Below are 22,346 nucleotides of genomic sequence, written 5' to 3' on the forward strand. Positions count from 1 at the left end.
ATGCGATTGGTTGCGCTGCACATGACGCCTATAATATCCCCCAAGGATACTCAGAGCATGTGAATTGAAAACGCAAATAAACATCTATCAACATGCCAATATTGTGAAATCATAGACCGTGACATTCATACAAGTGCATTAACTTGAAGGCAAGCTGAGAGCCAGCGAAGTAATCGTCAACAAAGTTATTCGTTATATTGCTACTTCTTGGTTAGGGCCGCCTTACACTGTTCGGTGCAATAATTTTGTGATTGATCGAGAATACTACTCACCCGGTCTTGTAAGTAATAGAAGAACCCCAACGACATTGGACAATCAGGATTATTCGACGATTTGGGAGCAGTCGGCCTATGGCTTCCAAATGCTCAACCGCAAGACTGTATACATTCGCGCTTCAGAATGCTCTGTGCAGTCGTGCCTGCTCGAGCGCTCACTTGTATGCCAATGAATAGAACATTGATGTTGACTACGCAGCCGAAGCTTGAAACGGTCGATTGTGATTGCTACAGACTGCTCGTGTATGGGCGCCCTTATGTAGCTATTTTATCGTAGAGACTCTAAGTGAATTCATTAGAACCTCTCAGTTGTCGCTGAGTGACCTTTACTTATATAAATATAGGTACGTTATACGTTTATATTTAGTTTCAACGACTCCTACACCGTGTGTACTCAGTAATTCACGTAGATACTGCGCAAGAAGTCATACGAGATGAACAATAACAAACAAAGGATATCAGAAACCGATTCATTGTTAAAAACAAAACAAGCGAGGCCATTATCTAGAACAGAACACTTCCTTTCACTTCAAACACACAAGCATCAATTTGTGTAATCTCAGGCCACTTACGGCAAAAACAATGAACCATTACACACGCCTTCGCCAACTGCGGCGGAGTGCGGTGCTCCAATGCAGTTACCGGGAACACTCTACTTACTACACATACGGTTACAAATCTTACGATGCCGCAACGTGAAGCAATTAGGTACAGCTGCCGGGCAAACGAATCTTAACTGCATGAAAATTTATTTATAACTAGGTATCTTGTTTCAATGATATCTAGTAATGAGAAGCTTTCACTTTAGTTTCTCTTATTCGCAAATGACTCTTCATATATTCAATCGTTGCGCTGTTTACCGAATTACTGAATAAAGAGCAAGCACTAGCTGAGTGTAACCGGTAAAAGTTGGCGCAAACTACGTCTAACGCTGACTTGAGCGTAGTTGAGGATATCGGTCGCCGTAAGTGCTCTTGTCTCTAAACGCATTCCCGACGTCTCAGTCCACTTGACAAAGAGAATTGAAATCCACAAGCTTCTTGTTGGCCGTAAAGCGGCTCACAGTGGCTTACTGAGATCCAGGGTGTATACCGCGGATATATGTCCGACGCCAATACTATCCGACTGCACTTTTTATTAAACTTGCTTATGATCGATACCTGGGGCTGCTGAGGACATGCGACGGATTTGTCATTTTTCATGGGATTGTATTTACTTCATCAAAACCAGATGACATCACGAGTTGTTCTTTAGATGATTGTTTTTAATATCTTTGTTTAGATTTTAATTACAGCAAATGTGTAATATCTATGTAGATACTGGTTTTAAAACTAATCTTATAGCAGTTTTATGCAAATTGCTGCATACAATTCCAAGCTGCAATTTGAATGGACGAATAAAAACATTCACTCGTCGAAATTACTTCTACTGATACTTTGTTACACGTTTTTATTTACATTGTTGACGTCACAAACATTTAATGGGTTTTTAAAGGCACAGTCGCTTTGTTTTAAAATCCAATATACGAGTATATTTTTAAGAGAAATGTCGCATTTGTTTTACAATCACGGCAGTTGAGTTCTCTTCAAAGGATTCGACAGAGGAATATCAGTTTAACCTCTATTTTTAAGTGATTGTTTTTTTGCCATCCACCCAGCTCTAGGTATTGGCAAAAATGTTAACGGAAAAACCAATAATTCTGTACTTACTCGTACAGGAAATTCCTCTCGTTCAGTCGCCCTGTTTGCTGCAATACTGACGAGGCAACATTTTAATGATAGACCAAAGAGTTTTGTTTACGTTGGTACAATAACTAAAGAAAAATACTCACATACTATAATTAGAAGACAGATATTGTTTGTAAATAAAAATTCTAATAACTTTTAAGAGAGAGTCACGTCACATCAAGTTCTGTTACACTTGTAAGTGATACATCCAGTTGATGTTCACTCAATAACCCAGACATTTGCAAGATACAATTTCATTAAGTATCTATTACCTCCCCATAGAACCTGTAAATATGACAGTATGTGGAAGCCAGACGGTTGAAGTAACCCAAGTTCAAACGCCCAAGGGCATTATAACGAGTATACATGCAAACATTAGTGCGATTCATGTAATATGCATCTGAAAATGGCGCAACCTCCGCTGGGAATACATTTATAGTCATAAATATAGTTCTACTAATGTATATTAACTTCTGTTTACTTAAGTAAACATATGTATGTATAACAATTACATTGTTGGGTGTAGAGAATTGCACTAAATGAAAGCTTTATTACCCCGCTGTGTAATATCGTCACGAACACGAATGCTGGCCATCATTCGATTACACATTCGAGTTTAATTTTTATCCAATGCACTAGACAACAGCCTTCATGGACTAGTGTAGGTTTTCAGTTCATCGCGACTAAAACACCAAGAAAATAAATGTTTTGACATTTTACATGTTTTATCTACTGTACGTCCTGAAGAATGATAGGGCTGTTCTTATTTCGCAACAACTGCATTAGAAGGGAGATGTAAACGTGTATTGTTAGGGGGTCAAGGCTCAGCACTGTTGTGGTATATCGTAGTGTTGCAAGACTCACCCACCGCAGTGACTATACTTCAGACCTTCTAGGTACAGAGTTCCTTCAAAAAACAGAAACTGGTATTAAATTGTCACACAAAAATATAAATACAACACAACAAACAAATTACATTATATTTTTATTTATTATTCTTTGCAACAAGGTGTCCAAATACTCGTAAACCCACGATATATGATATTTGCCTGTGATGTATCTTCAAATGAGACTACCTAACTGCAATTCTGTTTACGTGAAAATGTTATTTGCTTCATGTAGACGCTTGGTTACCTGGGCGCCCCACTGTTTCGGTTGGCTACAGACTACAGAGTAACGGATGAAAACAAATGAGATATTATTAGGATCTCCGGCGTACGTACGATGCGGCTGCATCATTAACTCGCATCGTGCACAACATGGACCGGTGTTTCGATGCGATGCACTGGAATACACAACACACGAAATGTGAGTGATATTTCGATGTATACATCGGCACCAAGGACAACTGAGCAGAATTAAATTAAGTAACAATGCCACAACTTCTAATTAAAAAAGTCTCGTTCTCAGAATTACATACGTATCGTGTGATGGAATTTTCATTGTCATATCAGAGTGAAAATAAAAGTAAGTCAAGTTTAAAATAAATAATTGACGTTGAACGGTTCAATGTCGAAGTGAATGTCGGCGAGGCGGGCCTGCCATCGCTCAGTGAGAGCGCGCGAGGGCGTCGCTTTCCCAGGCTAGGGCTGCGCGACCACGACAGCTGCGTCCTGTCGGACGTGCCCCGTGACGTCACTTGCCACGCTCACAGATTATCGCATAGCGATCCAGGATTTCCTTTATTACTCCGCGAACCAGTAAAATCTATTCTAGAGCATTTTCCCGATACCAGTACGATTTTTTGTGTAATTCTGTAAAAAAATAAATGTAAAAGTAGGTATACTACATTTACAATGTTTGCATACAGTTAGACATTTTTAGCAGCCTTATTATTACGCCGTATCATAATAAAATAAGTTTGTCATAATACAAAATTATTTTCTCAATTTGGAAAGATTTATTACATAAGAGGATTGGTATATATGCAAAAAACTTTCGATATCCTTATTTCGCAGAAAACTAGTGCAATAGAGCGGTCATTGACATCATAAACTACATCCATTTATGCAAATGTATACTATACTTAATTTATTGGATATATTCGTATTTATTTTTCTTATTAGTTTCAAGTCCTAATAGAGTAAATATGTTAGGACATAAGGCGATGATTATGGAATGATAAAGCGATCTGTAAACGTATAAGTATTACTTTCGAAAAGTGAAAGAACTAGACGTAAAAGTTAACTTTACTGAATAACGCTGTTTATTTTGGAAATTGGCTGTCATTTGCAGAGCATTCATGAGCTATTTGCATATTTACACGCATATTACACTTGTAATAAAATGTTAGTGGTTATTATGTTAGCTCTGTTTTCATAATAGGCGAAACTAATACTAGTTTAAACACACACTACACCAGTTGGTTCAGTAATAACCTTCAGTGGAGAAAAGTGGATACGCATAACAAAAAGGCCGAAAGATTTACTCATCCCTAAAAAGTTTAGTAGGCGCCACGTTAACGTAATCAGTCTGTTACTCCCATTAAATGTTCCGGACCATGGATTTCCCATCTATACTACTTTGTGTACGGATTAACTTAACTGGTTGAACAGTACGGCGCTTTTGCTCATTTTGCTCCATTAGTGCGGGGCCAAATAAAAAGTGACATGTCCGTTCGGCTCATTGCCATTCTAAGTAACGTCGTGGAGAGCAAACTTTTCGCTAACAACAAATATTAACTCGTTAGACCGTGTTTGCAGTGGATACTACTACGAACTATTTGTAAAGTCTATTTGTATACCATACCATATTCAGCTACTGTGACGAAACCGTATTTGAAACGTTATTCATACTTTATCAATACGCCTCCGTAAAAATGGCCAGCGTTCAAAACTTTTGATGATTTATGTTATTCGAGTTTGTTACGATATTTTTCATTTAAATTTTTACTGTAATAAAATACTTTGTTATTTATGATACAATACGTGTTAGGTTCGTATTAGAAAAGCATGGTTCACAATATACTCTCCATGTTTTAGAAATAGGAAATGGCTTTACAATGATTTATGGTCAGGGGTCGGCAGAGTGGAATGGGTAGGGCAGAATACTGAAATCCAATAACTGGAGGATGTGCTTTAAATTACAACTTATGAAAAAAGTCAGTAATTAACGAAAATTGGTAGTCATTAATACGGTTTTAATTGGATGAATATCGTAATTGTTGTAAAATCGATGTGTGCTCTCGTCACTTCCGCGTCCCCCCGCGTTACCGTGAACAGTACTCGACCACTTCCTGTCTCCGCGGTTGACTGACAAAGCAGGATTACAATCTGCCCCTCAGTGGAACTTCGAGGAGGCTCGAGCTACGATCGCGACAGCCGCTAAAGGACCCTGGAAATATCAATGTATATTTCTTCCTTCCCCTTTCCACCCCTCGCTCTCACCCGCGGCACTTACGATAAAAGCTAGTTCACGGTACGTCAAAGTTTAGAATTTCAAACCCTCAAAGTAATAAGCCAAAATAGGACTCATTATAATTTATACTTCGAAACAGCCTCTACTCGGGAACTACTTTCCGAGTAATTTTAAAATATAAGCTGGATGTTACTTTTGTTTAGAATTTTTTCTAATGGAATTGAACAAAGTATGCTAGGGCACAGTCTACTCCATTTATATGTGAAAGGACGATATCATCTCTAACAACCGGAGTGCGTTGTAAATTTCATGGAAATTTTGACTCGCTCGAAGACCAGTAGCATGAGACTTGGTGTAGGAAGTTGGCACTACGCCAGACGGAAGCCAATCCTGGCGCGGAGTCAGAACATTTTGATAGCACCCGCTTTATCACACAACTTTATTTATATGTACATAAGTATCTACTTCTATTAGATCATCCCGATAAATTTCGGGTAAAATATAACGATAATTTACGCAACATTCCTCTGGTTTTAAGAAGAACTATCTGTGATGGGAAAATCAATGACCGTAACAAAAATATCAATGAACTATTTTGGACCGCGATTGCAGAATACAGTTTCTTATTTACGTAAACATCTACATAGAAGGTTTGTTTATTTAGGTATATTTTTTCCTCTTCAAATGTTATTTGTAGGAATAAGAAAGAATATTTATAGTATTTTTAGGCGTCAGTGTCACTAAGGAATTTCGCACGTCTACTCAAATCCTTAGCTGTCGACACTCAGGTATCCCCCCAGCGCGCTGCCTGCTTTTACCATAATTCTACGAACACTGTTATTGTTTCGTGTTTTATCTACCAGAAAACTTTTGTTTTCGTTGTAAAATAAGTAGCCATTTCTTTTCGAGTTTACTGACTTAATAAATTTCTATATTGATGGTTATTACCTAAATAAATAAATTGGTCATCATTTTGCTATAGTTTAATTCACTATTCTCTAAATAATAATTTATAAACTCACAATATATGTATAGCGTAAAAGTCTAAGGTCATTTGTCAAGTATAACAATTATAGAGAAAGTACTCGTTAATCCGTAGGCGGAACGCTAAATGGGTCGCCATTATTTTTTATGGAGTAGGAGTTAGCGACTCCGACGCCGACACGGCCTGACTGATGCCGAGTTAAACTAGAAATTGCGTTCTAAACTCGCTTTACACTCCATGATCTCGTTTTATATTTATGTGTACGTGGATTAACTACGCAGTCAAACGTTCAACTTAACCAACATAAGCAATTAAGTACGATCATGCGAATTAGAAAAACTTAAAAAAAATACTTTATATAAAAAATCATTCTTGTTTTAGGGTAACCATTTCTGCAAATATAAACAGCAAAGGAATTCAATCATGGAATAAATTGCGAAGATCCACTTCAATTAAGTTCATAGACCGACTAAGCACTGCATTAATCCTTGAAACTCTGCAGAAACTTCGGCTTAATCAATATGTGTACAAGTAGCAGAGTGTAGTTGCACCCCTAATTGCTAAATTTAGGCTAAGGCAGGTTCACGTTAAAGGTGCGTTTACATCTCTGAGGCGTTTAATGACGATGTTCCGCGTTCATTAAGTCGACTGAAAGGCATTTTGTAGCGTGTCTGTGAAATGCTAATTTGTTCCTGTACACTCAATATGGGCCTGTCAGTGAACCCTTTGGCCGAGTTTTTACGCCCGAATACGAAAGTTAAGTTTGTTTGTTTATGTTGATATCAACGTTCTCGTTGGCACAAATCCGACGTTGAACGGCAAAGAATTCTTTTCATTCCACGCACACAGAATCGGGTGACTATGTTTGACTAGTCGCTATGTTGCTTCTTTATTTGAACAGAGAGTGTTAAAAAGGGGAAAAAATGTCGCCAAAAATTTTATCATTCGGGACAAACGGACTTTACTGAACACAATAGAAAAGTATATTCTTTTGTCTCGCTTGTTTATTTTCGACGTTCGTTTCAATTATTGCAGGCATCAAATCGGATATGAAAGAGTTAACTCGTGCAGAAAGTTGTAAATTAAATTTTAAATAGAAAATTTTGAGTTTCGTAAATTGTGAAAAAAGATCTGGTTTTAAAAGATTTTCTGCTCTAAAACACAAAAAGTTATATTTGATTTGGTTTGAAATAATGCGAAATAACGGGCTAGACAAAAGGGAAGAAATGAAAGCAATTCATTGAAACTAAGAACTATAGAGAGAAACTTTTATAATTAAATCCTTTGAACCTTGAGTAAACCTAAATTAAAAAGTTCAAGGACTCGTTATAGTACTATTTCAATTAGGTTTCTAAAACTAATGTCTTTTTAAGTCTCATTAATTTTGACACTGAAAAAGGGCTTAGCTACATATTAATTCAGTAGTTATAATATTATAGTAAAAGTACAAATATATTAAATGAAATAAAAACTCATGAGATTAGTTAAAAGTATAATGCCTGAGATATGGGTGAATTTATAATAACAAATACATTTTGAATAACATACACTGTCACGAATTTACATAATAGATTAGATAAACAATCTAATGACAATGCTGGCTATTTGTTCTATACCTGTATTATATAGGTGCCTATTTCATGCCTATATATCTACTACATAACGTTCGAACGTAATAACAAATTCATGAACGGTAATACGCTGTAAGTTTATTTGGGTCACGTGAATTCCCTCTATAATAATTTTATGTAATTTGTGTTTATTTATTTACATTGGGCCTTTTTTGTTTTATCTGTAGACATAAACTGTACTAAACAAAGACCACATACCTAATTCGAAAAACAAATTCAAATCGTTGCGTGATGGTTTATAGCCACGACAGTTTAAATATAGAACACTTAATAGACAATAACAAAATATTTTTTACACTCTGGAGGACTTACAGCTTAAACTAACTAAAAATAGAAGCCAACCTAAACTACGGAAAGCCAATTACAAGTCCTCACGTATAGCAACAGACTTACAATTAAGAAGTGAGCATATCAATATTTACACAGCCATTACAGCTTATTATACAAGGTAATTGCAAGGATCAATTAGTATTAACTAGAAACCTTTAGTTAACAAACAAAAAGTACTAAATAATAAAAATATTATAAACATTTCTAAAAACTAGGGAAACAATCAAAATGCTACTTAAAAAACTTTAGGCTAATGCGTCTTCTGGCCGACGCCACGCTAGTCGTAAAGGGATCAAAGTCATACTGCTTACATATATTGTTGAACTGTCTACCCGCTCGTATAATAAAACTATTCTGTCTGTAATTTGTTGATGCTAGAGGCACACTTAGGGGTGGGTTATTGCGGAATAATTTTTGCGGTACATTAAAGTGAAATTTAGATAGAAGTTCGGGGCTGTCAATATAGTTATTGAAGATTTTTAATACGTACAGAAAGTCGGCAATCTCACGTCGATCTTTGAGAGGTAATAAATGATATTTCTTGCAGAGTCGAAGATAATCGATGGAGTGATAAGGAATTTTTTGATGAAAACAAAGATATTTAATGAAGCGTCTCTGGATGTTTTCTATGCGGTCGATGTACTTGTGGTAACGTGGGTTCCATATCTGAGACGCATACTCAAGCTGACTTCTAACAAAGGTGCAGTACAGAATTTTTAGTGTTTTAGCGTTATTAAAGCACTTAGAGAGACGCATGATAAACCCAAGCAATTTAGAGGCTTTTTTGATAATAATGTCAATGTGGGTGTCAAAAACTAATTTACTATCTTGATACACACCTAAGTCACGAATGGTATCGCACCTTGGCAAAGTCTGGCCCGATAAGATGTAGGTGGTGACTAGAGCGGCACGTTTCCTAGTGTAAGTAATTACTGAACACTTAGATGGATTCAGATCGAGTTTATTAGCCCTACAGTAGTCTTCAAGACGGTATAGATCAGCCTGAAGTGCTAATCCATCTTCAACCGATGATATTTTGGCAAAGATTTTCATGTCATCGGCGAAACACAGCAATTTGGATGATTGCAGGCACAGATCGATATCGTTCACATAGATCACAAATAAAAAGGGCCCAAGTAACGAACCTTGAGGCACTCCGCTAGGCACTGACACCCAACTAGATATATAATTATTAATCACTACAGCCTGCGATCTATTATTAATATATGAGGAAAACCACCTTAACAGGTCCCCACGAATACCTATAGAGCTTAGCTTCTTGATCAAAGTGTCATGATCAATACGATCGAATGCTTTGCTATAATCAGTGTAAACCACATCGACCTGGCTACCATCATCCATAGCCTTAGTAATAAAATCATTAAACAAAATGAGATTAGTAGTTGTAGACCGTCCCTTCAAAAAACCATGCTGGAAGGAGCCAAGCGAAGGCGCAAGAGCAGGGTATAACTGATTATAGATAATACGCTCAAATAATTTAGCTATAATGCACAGTTTAGATATGGGCCTATAGTTAGTAACTTCAGTTTTAGACCCCTTCTTGTGGACCGGTGTAATAAACGCAGATTTCCACATTCTGGGGACAACACCTTGAGATAAGGATTTGGAAAACAGAATAGAGATAGGTAATGCAATCGCAGATGCACATTCAATAAGAAATTTAGAAGATATTTTATCAGGACCAGCTCCTTTAGATGGGTCTAGACTGCGGAGTAGGTCGGTCACAACATTAATTTTGATTTCAATGTTAGAAATATCAGAGGGACTTACAGTAGTGTTTGTGGAGGAAACTGGGACTGTGTTGGGACTATTCATAGAACTGGGCTCGAGAAAAGTGGAAAGGAAATAAGAGGAAAAAGCCTCACAAATGGAATCACCAGTGAGTAATAAATCATTATTGTATTTTAGTGTACTAGGCATAGCGTTAGAATTGCAACGATTTTTAACAAATGTCCAAAAATATTTAGGGTTATTTTTAATAGATGTTTCAGTTTGATTAAGGTAAGAGTTATAGCATGAGGCTTCCATAGTCTTGACTCTTTCTCGTAAGTACTTATAAGTTAATTCGTCGGATTTATTACCATAAGTCTTGATTTTTTTAAGATTTTTGTATTTTTCCTTGATGGTTCTAATGAGCGATTTACTGAACCAGATGGGGTAGGTATTATTACGTACAAGCTTCTGCGGTATATACTTATTTTGTAAGTCCTTAATAGTATCTATAAAGTACGAAACTGAGCCGTCCAGAGATCGAGTCGAAAACTCTTGTTCCCAATTGACTGCCAAAATTTCTTTATTAATTAATACAAAATCGGCTTTGCTATAAACATATCTTAGCCGCGGTGCATGGTCCAAGGAAGGTATTTCAAACAAGTCGATATTGACTAACAAGGCGGGATGATAGGGATCAATAGTGACTAGCGGGTCAATGCACTCAGTAACACAGGCTAATTTATTTGAGAGGACCAAATCCAACAATTTCCCATAACTATTAGTCACTCCATTGTATTGTTGAAGACCCAGAGTGCATAACTCGTCGGCGAGCATACATTCGTCGCTAGTGGCAGGGTTCACTGGGTTTAGCGAATTATTAATGGATGAAGTCCACGAAATTCCACTCATATTAAAGTCACCTACAATTAAAAACACATCGGAAAAATTATTTAAGGTAGTTTGAAAGTTATACGTTTGTGTATTTGATTGGCTGTGCAATTTATTATGTTCAAATGACAAGTTTTCTTTAATTAATTCAGTGAGATCAATTAATTGATTTTAATTAGTTCTGTGTTGTTTCAGGTCACTTTCCAATAATTTTGGACAGCCGCATTAACCGCTAGTGTTACCAGGTATGTACTCGTAACATGATATCTAGATTAGTTTACTGTTGTATTCAAACAGCAAGCCTAAATGTGGAACAAACTAGCAAAATATCCACATATGCTACAGAATGATAATAGCTTAACTATTCATATTAACAACAATACCATTGGTTATTTACGTCCTATAGATGGACAAAGGCCTCTTCTTTTCCAAGGAAGGCATTAGCATCATAGTTGCTGCTCATTCAAGAAAGAATGGCGATTTCCTCCTTTTTACCATAATCTACGTTTCCTCGCAATATTTTTTCAGTAGAAAAAAGTTTACTGAAGAAAAGAAGACCGTGTCTACTTCTTGTTCATTAATTTTTATTTCGAGCACGTATCTAGTCAGAATGGGGACCAATTCAAGTATTGCCTAACATCAATTAGTAACACATGTTTTATATAGCCAATAAAATTATCGTAAAGTTTGGGGACGCGCATCGTTTACGTCCAGGTTTGGCAAATGATACAAACGTTCTCTTTTACGCGCATACACACTTTACGATTATCCCTCACTTCTGTTATAGTTTCCCTAACTGTTTTTGTTTCTGTAAATAGCACAGTTCAACTTAATTTTGGATACAACATGGTTCTGATCTGTCGTTGCCATGGCAACGTTTGATCGTCTAGTTGCTTTGTACTCTAATTAACGACAGCGAACCTTATATCTACGTAAGTTGCAAGGCTTGATGTAAGGTGTCATACTTAAGATTATAGAAGCTAGACGACAGAAGTTAATTGAGCAACCTGTATCTAGGTACGCTGTACAATTAATTTGTTACCTTGTTGATAGTTCTGTTACTTTTATAGGGCTTCACATCCCCGTGCCGTAATTGGTAAACTATTTTCCTCAACAAATAATAAAGTCTAGCATGAGACTTGAGATTTGTAGGTTAGATTTAGAAATAGCACAAAGTAAGAAGGACAGCTTCATGACAATCATGGCAACATATTTTTTTCCAAAAAATTAAGCTACACGTTATAATTTTGAAATCCTATCTACATATAAATCAAATAAAGGTAAATTCTTCCCTTGATGTTTAGAGAATTATAAGAAGGTTTTGTTTTTAGTCTGGCCCATGGGGCACTGAGCTCAGGTTTATCTTGCATAACAAGGCGCTAGTCACCCCGCATCAGTCTAACAGCATTAACACCAGTGCACTGTGGGTCGCTCGTGTTATATCTGGGTCATGCTGCAGTCTCGTATTGTTCAATCAATATGTTGACAATGCATTCTGTCCTATTGCGACTCTTACTGTTGTGCCGATGCTCTTGTCACAACTTATGTAACACTATCAAGTCCGATTTGATGACAAAATACATAAGTAGATATGATGCTATGTACATTAAATCAAAACAATAGTTAACTGAATGATAGAAAAAGATGATACATATATTTAAACTTGAATAGACGTGATCTCAATACAAAAATTTACATTACAAAGGAATGACAGAGTCTGAATACAAATGTTATCAGGAAACACAAGGAAAGTTTTTCACAATAGTGCAATAGACAGAACAAGCAATTTAAAGAATTTTATCTCCATCGTGGCAAAGTTCAAACTGTGTTATAGGTAAATTATTTGAACCAATTTACAGCGAACAATGCATGCATTGTCTTCCGAGACAAGATTTATTTGCAGTCCGCTTTCACTGAGAAACGGACTTTCTTTTGCGTTGGCGATTTGAAAACAAACTTGATCTATATCGGGAAGCTTTGTTAATGTTTCCATCCGTTCTCACATGTTACATAAGACAACTTGCATGTGTCGCACATGTCACACTCACGCATTTTATGGACACGTTTTCCTCAAGTGCACAACTGGGAGTTTCTTATATTACGCTATCCGCAGAGAAAGTCTTTAATTGATATATTTTATATTCCCATAAGTCTGATGGGGCCCTCGGCTCGACGTCTCCTCTTCCGCCAATTTAGGGGAAATTCTTCGTTTATTATTCACAGTAAATTACTCGACTTCTACATTTTTTCCCCAGCGGAGCTCTCAAGCCCTTTTATTTATTCAATATACGACTTATTTAAGTCCAATAATTCCTACACACTCGTAGAAAATGGGCCTTGGGAAAAGTAAACTTGTTCTTTAATTAAATTACTTTTATTGTTTTATTGGGGAACAGTTCCGAAGATATATTCGTCCTATTCGTTACCGTCGTGCTCCGAAGTCTCCCTATTGCCGAATCACTAAACGTTATCTATCACTTAGATATTCACTCTCTTTAATTTATGTGGTTACTTACTCCGCATCTTGCTTTCATTAATTCGAATAAGACGCCCGTGTTAATTCTCTTAAAAGGTCTCGATCGTTCGCAAAACTCCTTACAAGCATTCCGCTTCTCGTCTTGTGTTCCGCAAAACTTATATAGTTGAGGATTCTTGCAATAAGTCGTTCCAGAAGTTTCTTTGTCTAGGGTATTGTCTTTAATGCATTTCTAGCTAATATACTGAAAGGAAAAAGATTTATTATCATGTGAAACAGCCACGTTCATAACTAGGGTGGGTACGCTTTCATGTTCGTTGTTTTGAATTTCAGATAATACGGCGGTAAGTGTGCCGAGTTCTGTATAATACTCACGTAATATATTTTGGAAGCATGTTTGTTACAAAAACATGCTTTGCCATTCTGTCTCCCGTGGAGTAGTTTACATGTAAAATTCGAACTAGCTGGCAGCGCCCTCACATATTGAAGGGGGCCACCCTGACGCGCATCCCTCTATGTGGCAACACTCGTCTTTGATACACGCCTTTTGATGTCTGCTTTTCGAGCGACACAATGCCACTGTTTACCTTCGCTCCTGAAACAACTTTGCTTCCACGTCAATAATGGACTTTTTAACGAGATGTATAAAAGTAACTAGTAGGATTTAGTCGCTATGCCTTTGCAGTTTGTTTAGACGGAACTTTAAAAGTCAATTTATAGATACCTATTTAGGTTTTGTTATAAGATAATCTTCCGGTAATATTTTGTTTTGCATCTCAATCGGCCGAAATAAGCTAGAAATAACTAAAAATGAAAGTGTTAAAAATGAAGCAATGCCCGTGGCGATACTGAAACTGTAAACACAGCCACTATCGGCATTGTAACTGGCTGGCATGGCGTCTTCACAGTAATCGAGCCATAAAAAACTTTTACTATCACAGTTTACGTGCCGCCTTTGAAACAAATGACCTACTTTATGACCGAGCAGTATAAGCTTATTCTCAAAAGAAATGTAATCTCGACAAAAGTAGGTGTCTACTAATATTAACTTTGTTCCCGGTTCAGTCCTCACTCAAGAAAAGTGTAGATAAACTATGAGGACGTTTTTATCGCTTAAACAAAATTAAATTTTCTTTTTATCGAAATGAAATACCACTGAAATAGGAAACTTGTTCTTCGGTTAAGGCAAATAAGTTTTCGTCTGTAACGGCGCTCCACCATCTGATAAAAGTCGCCGACTTCCAACTACATTTCGAGTTTCTGATAAAATTTATAAAAGGAGTTAACTTGTTAATATAAAGTTAATAAAAAAATATTCAAAAGCACGATTAAACCCCATAATGGGGTCTTTAAAATCCCATTAACGTCGTCGTTCTAAGTAAGCTGTTTTCCGCTTCCGATAGAAAAATATTGAAATGCTTAAACTAAATATTTAAGGAGGGTCTCAATTTTTCCTGAAGAGTCTTGAAATGATTTGTAAAACGGCGCCAGTTATTTCAGCACTGTTGACACGGGCCGCAATCAGATTGTGGGCGGAGGCGCCTCGCCGCGGCCCGCCTCGATAAGAGGCTCACCGCCTGCCTCCTGAATATTGTTCATTGTTACATTTTATAAACGATGCACTTTATGCAACCGCTGCACTGCCACCGCTGCCAGCCACGAATATAATCAAAATAAAAATGTCGTTTGTAGTTAACACGAAAACGAACAAAACAAGCCTTGATAAAAAGAAGCCTGAGAATGTTTGTGACTGTGGTATTGTTAAAATTTTAAAACCTAAAAGGCACAAAAACTTAAACGGGTCTTATCTCTCTGCGAATAATTTGGAGTCAATTTAGTTCCCAGACATTATCGTGTTTCGAATATTGTGCTCTGCAACTATTATGTTTATCTACGTAAACTGTTTAGTTAACGTGTATCTTAAAGCCGACGTAAATATAAACTACGAAACAGTATTATTATCAGGTAGTTATTGCTGCAGTCAATCTCGTATTGATTTATGAAGCTCCAAATTAATCCTATTAAGCGAGCCTATCAATTAATAAACAACTGCTACCTATCATGCAATTAGTTTAATTAGTGGCGTTAGTCTTGCATGGGCTATTAACAATGAATTTTAATTTTAACTAGAGTTTTAATGTGAACTTGTCTTAAATATAAGGCTTACTGTCTGCATTTCCAAAGTTAGCATTTCGCATGAACTCGCTAGAACAATGTTAAACATTATTAATATTATCTAAATAGGTCGATATATATGTGCTTATGTTTATTAGATACATCGAACACACATGACAAATAAGAAATGAGTCCTAAAGTATTATTTTCAGAAGAGTTAATGATTGGTTATTCCTGCACACGTTAACCTACTTAATTAAAGTAAATTATAATGCAGTATTGACTCAATATTGGAATCGGAGAGGCGGCAATACCGCAAATTGTATTACCGACCGTTCGCATAAACATCAGGTTCTCAGCGGACTTTTATTGTATCCAACCCGACCCGATTGCCCGTCTCGTTCTGTTTTTCAGGCCATTCAACGTTAAAAAACAAGCAAGAAGAACTAAACTGGTTAACACACATGGACGGCTCTAATAGCTCTCTCCATTGTCGCTGGCTAACTGGGGCACTGCACACCAGGATATTATGTGGGATGCGGTGAGGGCATTATAGTGTTGTGCGCTGTTCAGCGCTCTGCCTACAGTCAGTGATGGCACCACACTTAGAATGTGCAATCAATTCGTGGTCGCTGCATTGTACTGCATTTAGGTGCGGTTGAATTCATGCGGCTCTGTGTATTTTGATAAATAAAGTGCTACTTTAAACGCACATAAGAACCTGTGTAAAGGTAATCGATTTGTTATCGATAAGGTAGTATGGAGGATGTTACTTTACAGTAAGTTGATATCGAATAGTGGCACAGGATGTAGGTCGCGTGCCGGAGATTCCTTTGTTCCGACTGCCGCTGTAAATTATCTACATTCCGTTCTCCTTCATAACTCTGTATCGGAACAAACGTATTTCTGACAATAAAAATGGGAAAAGACCATTTTTTCGCAAGAGCGAAGTTTTATTGAATTTTTCGTTAACTTCCCTCTTGACTGTAATTTTTTATTAAATAGCTCGTCGTAATTAACAATTTCACGCCAACGTTATTGTCGATATCGATGCATGGGAATTTCAACGAAAGAGTTTCTCATAAAATCAAAGTGCAAAACTTATAAGTCCCTTAGTTTTGTCATGTTCTTCTTTAGGATTCAGAGTAAATGATTTGCGCAACCAACGCAACATGCATTGCATTCAACTGACATTGTTTCGATTAGGCCAAAAACGAAATAGGCTTATAGTAATTGTAGCTACTGAAATTCATTTACAAACACAAATACAGTTTGTATACCTACATGAAGCATGTCAAATGCAAACCTCAATATAATAATGTCGAGTTTGACAAAGCGGAACGTTCAAAGCATATTGTGTGGTATATTTTGTGGGCTATAAAAATATTTACTACAGCCACAGGTGTGACGCGAAAACCAGCGATTTTGAATGACGGATGATAGTGATACAGTACCAATACAATACCTAGCTATATTCGAAAGAGTCATATAGATTCCGAACTGGTCTTAATTGTCAATTGCTTTAGTGCCGGGACCGCTAGCCCATATATTAATCTGTCGGTGGGTCTGTTTCGTTTTTGTTCCAAGAGTTAGTTAGTGAAGTGATCCGCAAACGGGTCGGTGCTCCATTTGGGTCATCTGGATCGGTGTTAGCGGGACACGAGCAGTTGAAGTCGAGCGCTCTCTGCCATAATATACTTGTAATAGAGTATCCTTCGAACATCCACGTAGGTAGTTCTCACGTAACGTGCCTATCTAATCCAGCCAGCTTACGGCAGCTTCAAGAGTGTATGATCACTTCGACGACCGGACAGAGTTTGAATTTGGAATATTTGGTTCAGTAAAGTCGTCTTAGGATATGTGAAGTTGTGATGGATGTGTATGAATATTCATAACTTCCATGTAAGACTTTGTGTCCTCCATTCTTGCATGAGATTCGTTACGATTACCCGTTACAATAACTGGAGCGAGCCAAAAGGCATAGTCAGCCTTGTTAAGTAAATACAAAACTTTATTTTTCTACCCGTTTGCCGAAAAATTATAATAAATGTTTTTCTAAAACAATAAATAGCGAAAATGTATTTGTTTCAGGTATCTGGAATGATCCAAACTAAAAAACAGCACATCAGACCCCCCGATCGAATGTCCAGGTAAGTCAACATTTAATATTTTCTCACAGTAATGCTTATTACGTAGCATAAACATAATATTACGCTTTCCTACGCGCTCGGTTTACAATACAAGCACAATATAACGCCGGTGAAATTGAGTGTGAAACGAAATAAGACGGGTATGCTATCCCAAGGTAAGCATAAACGGTAACTCGAGCAAAATAAAATAGGTAAAGTTTAAAGGTACGCTTATCAGTTGCTAGGGTTACGAGATACGGTATCAAAGCCGAGGACCGGCGCCGGCCCTCGACACTCACTGAACACGCATTTGCATAAGATTTTTGCAATTTTATTCCGCATACAAAAACGGAATCAGCATTTTACGACTTACTTATACTTTACTTACTTATACTTCTATGCTTTTATACATAAGCACTTTTATTTTCTGCGTTTCATATTGCTAGTTTTTATGTATTCTGCCAGCGAAATAGAATACGCTTTGTGAATACATGTTTCGTTATCGTCAAAATTCGAAGTTATATTACTATCTGAAAGTAGCACAGTAATAAACTGTATCGTAAAATAAGCCATAACGAAAACAGCACGCGATAATATTTGTTGTTTAAACATGTTGTGGCGGGAAAATTGTGTGAAATATCCCGAAATAATGTGTAATACGATATGATATTGGTTATCCGACATAACAACCACTTAATTGAGTTAAGGTCGAAATTGGTATTTATACGCTGAAACTACATATTTGTGACTAAAATTTTGCCTCAGTAAGAAAAAATCGTCTTGATTTATATACAACGTAGGCTACGTTATATCAACGTATAGGTATATAATGTTTACCTATTATAAATTCTGAAAACCCTTGGGTTAAACTTTGAAGAAATCTAAACGCCGAGTAAGACGCTTACAACTTATTTAAACACTGATATAACAACAAAGCAGCTTATGTATTGAAGCTGATTGCGGATATTTGCGCCGCAAGATTACGTAAAATCATTACCAGCCAATAGCGGCAATTGGAAAACAATTTCCGCTTCAGCCGCAGTCGTGTGAACATGTCGCGCCGCTCGTGTGCACCTCGCCGCCTCTCCGATTACTGGCACATCTAGACATATGAGCCGTATGCTTCGATGTCTATGTGAACATACTCTATGCATGTCTGACTTATAGCTTAGGACACGTGTTGGTGTGGTGATAGTTTACTTATAGGAATCGGAATGAACTATCTATACGTTCACATTTGTTAACATATTGTTGTTACCTACTAAAAACAATCGGTAGGTATGTTTCTGTCCAAGAAATAAAATCTAAAGTAAAAACTCTTGTGTTGCAAAAATTAAACACCCAACGTAAATTCATGGAATTTCGCAAAATCACGGCATTTCCTTGTCTCCTTATGACAACAAAACACTGTCACGTGTTCACTCAAATCTTTTCCTACTATACAATTCATGAAAGCGGAGCTACGTGTACCAGTGCAAGGGGGGTAATGGCGGCATCGCGTGCTCCTCCAAATTATCACTCGCGTTTTACGCCATACTACATGACAAAGTGAATGCTCACGACTAATATCGCTTGTAATCCACTTAAAAGTTCATATTGCTACCCCTTCGCACGTAACTCCGGTCAGCCATGCTAACTTTGTGAATGAACGCCCGAATATATTTAGCAACATGACACAGGTAATGTAATTAAAACTATTTGCGTGATTCAATTTCCGGGTTTAATTAATTAACCAAAAATAATGAAAAACAATGTCATGTGTGTTTGGAATGATATAATATGTTTAATGAATGAAAGGAACTGGCTAGTACCTCCACGTAAATGTATATTTACGGATGGATGTGGCAATGATTGTGTATTTGTCGTATCTATGAAATGTGCATCCACATCTTTTCCTTTACTCGTTTAGATGGATACTTATCTCTGTCCACTGAGTGTACTAGCGTTTTCAAGAACACTCTACGAGTGTGAGGAACATTACGCCGGTTCCTCCAAAATATACGACTGTCAATTGTGAACACTTTATGAAGACGAGGAGCCTAATGGGAAGATTACGACACACGCATCCCGTACGATCCTCTCTTCCGTCACTTACTTTAATTTATTACAAAAATGTGTTCAAGCTAAACTCTATTATTGTCTATCTGCGGTTTTCGACATCTTAAACGAATCTAAAGAAGCTGGCGAAATACAATAAATAAGATAATTACGATCGGCAGTTTGTCTAAGAAAACTCCAACTATTTCCCGCTATTCGTGTCACAATGAAGCGTCTCATAAATCCAGGCGAGCTCATTGTGTACCTATCGCCGTTGATGTCGTAATTTAGAAGCTTTGAGACACGCGCCCGCGCTGAAATATTGTCGAATGGCCATCAATCAAGTTCTTTTCCAAATAGATCGCTGATTAAATTGTTTAATTACTGCATTTATCCTCCAAGGAGTTGTCAAGTAGGCATTACATTGATTCGCAGTTTATCCGGCTCAAGGTGATGTATTGTTTCCTTATGTTCCTTGCTGAACAATATGTACTTTAGCGTGAAATATTACCTATAGATAGACACCTATTTAATCTCTAACTACGAATTATTCTTGTAGCTTTATTGAATCTTTAAATTATTAAGAAAGCTGAATGTAACAAGCCTCCGTAATTGAATTCAAAGAATAGGTACTTTGTTTCAGTAGTAAATAAGAGTATAAATATTGTCAAAATTTCAAACAGAGAGACAATATATTCAAGAAATATTGCCGGCTGAACCGAAATCCCGGCCCGTTGGAACAAAATACATTATTTATGTAGACAAAAATTAAGTTGAGAGAACGGATGGCCGGCATAATTTGGTCTATCATCCGACTAATAATAAATTAAGAGGAGCCTAAACTGTATTTAGTGAACGTAAAGATGCGGAAAAGGCTCGAGAACGACTTGACGTTAATGGATGGCACGTTTTTTTCTGTTTTCAGGGCGTGGGCGTGAGATGGCTCGAGCGGGCATGCTGCACAGGGGCGGAAAAAATGGAGCCGAGTGAGTACTAGCCTCAACTAATTATGATTATTGACTGATCACCTTGTAATATGATTACTGGTCGAATGGAAGTTAATTTATGGTTTTTCTATTAATTATAGGGAAAATATTATTATTTTAGTACGTTAAAGACGTTTAACACGTGTTTTTGCTAACAATGCTCAAGATTTCATCCGTAACACTACAGTGCATACGGTTTTAGGAACATCTTTAACCTTATTTTATGGACTATTACTAAAGTTCCTTCATCTTGTATTATGAGCATTCATTTATGTTGTTAATGCCTCACTCCAAATTGTCCCCATACGAGGACTTTATTCCTGGCAATTGTCGACCTACATCCGACTTTCTCTGCCAGACATGATTTGGCACTTAACGTAATTGACACGTGTTATAATATTCTTACTAAGTTCTATAACACGTTCGCAACATTTACATTCGACGCGCTTCTTGTGATTTCGTGTGTTTGCCCGCACTATAACGTAATCTATGTTTGTTTATAAATCGTGGAGACACGTGTCGTGGAGGGTTTATTTTGTCCTGACTATAAATAGAAAGGCATAAATATACACAAAGAGCGCGGAGGAGCTCGCACGATTGCCCTTATCACAAAGTACTTAAGGGCGTGGCGGCAAGGGCGGCGGTAGGGTACGCGTGGCTGGCGGCAGGTGCAGGCCTGATAGAGCAATTACTTATTTTAATATTTTTAATGCCGGTCTCCGGAGGTATCCGGCGCTTTTCGCTCTCTGATAAAGTTGTTGTTATTATTCAAGGCTACAAAGAAACAGCTCATGAAAATATCTTGTTCAGTTGATATTAAAACAGGTGACAAAAGGCTACGCTCACATTTAGCTTTGCATTCCTTGCCAAATAATACTGAGATCTAATTTCACCATAACAAGGGAACAAGACAGTCGCAATATAATGCATGTTTCTAAAGAAAACAAATCGATAGATGAGTTAGGAATCGCGCTCTGGAGAACAATGCTATATAAGTTGGTTGGCGATGCACCCTATTAGCCGGGGCGAGCGCGGCCGCTATCCGTCTTGTCGCCTCAAGTCGAAGTTCGCAGACGGGTCCCCGGTGAATATTCCCCACGTTCCTTTGATGTGGTTCACGTTAATTAGGGATTTTAGCATTGCGATACTCGGGTAGGCAGACGATGTTTTATTAACGAACTAAAATATCAGCCTGCTAGCCGCCGTCGCCTCTTCCACGTGTACTTACCTGCAATTTGAAATTTTGCCATCCTAAACTGTAATTGGTTAATACAATTTCACTTCAAATATAACAGTCGGAAATCCTCCAGTCTAGTTATTTAGTCCAGGAGATTTTGAAGCGTTCAATGTTACAGGCTAACTGCAGTTGGACCGCCGCCGGTTAAGTAACTTACCCGTGGTTTCGGCACAACTTTATCAATGCTAGAGAACACTGCCAGACCTGATGTCCGGTCTGACCCCCGTTCACCCCCTAACGATTCCTGCCCCCCACATTTTCTCACCTCGGTTCGTATTCGTCCTAGACTAACTTTAAATTGTTAGCTGCAACTTTGCTCCCACTCGGCCGAACTTTATTTGTACATTGCATACCTCTCTAACTTTTGATGACAATTTTCTGGAATAACTGTTATTAAAATGTTTTGGAATTTTCCTCCTCGGTTGATTCTGCTGCCATT

The 22,346-nt window shown here is 37.4% G+C and overlaps 1 protein-coding gene across 3 annotated transcripts in view; it reads left to right on the forward strand.

The window, feature by feature from the left end:
- The window catches only part of LOC110371972 (uncharacterized), a 112,193-nt gene that overhangs the window by 41,454 nt on the left and 48,393 nt on the right, over positions 1–22,346 (forward strand). For 2 of the 3 annotated variants that reach the window (XM_049852201.2, XM_049852203.2), the window contains exons 3-5: positions 11,123–11,172; positions 17,610–17,668; positions 20,610–20,670. In XM_049852201.2, the coding sequence (XP_049708158.1) occupies positions 20,624–20,670 (47 nt within the window). In that variant the 5' untranslated portion in view covers positions 11,123–11,172; positions 17,610–17,668; positions 20,610–20,623. The remainder of the gene's footprint in view (positions 1–11,122; positions 11,173–17,609; positions 17,669–20,609; positions 20,671–22,346) is intronic. The other variant, XM_049852202.2, reaches the window with a different exon arrangement.

Source organism: Helicoverpa armigera, chromosome 6 (genome assembly GCF_030705265.1).
Source record: "Helicoverpa armigera isolate CAAS_96S chromosome 6, ASM3070526v1, whole genome shotgun sequence".
Lineage (NCBI taxonomy): Eukaryota > Metazoa > Arthropoda > Insecta > Lepidoptera > Noctuidae > Helicoverpa > Helicoverpa armigera.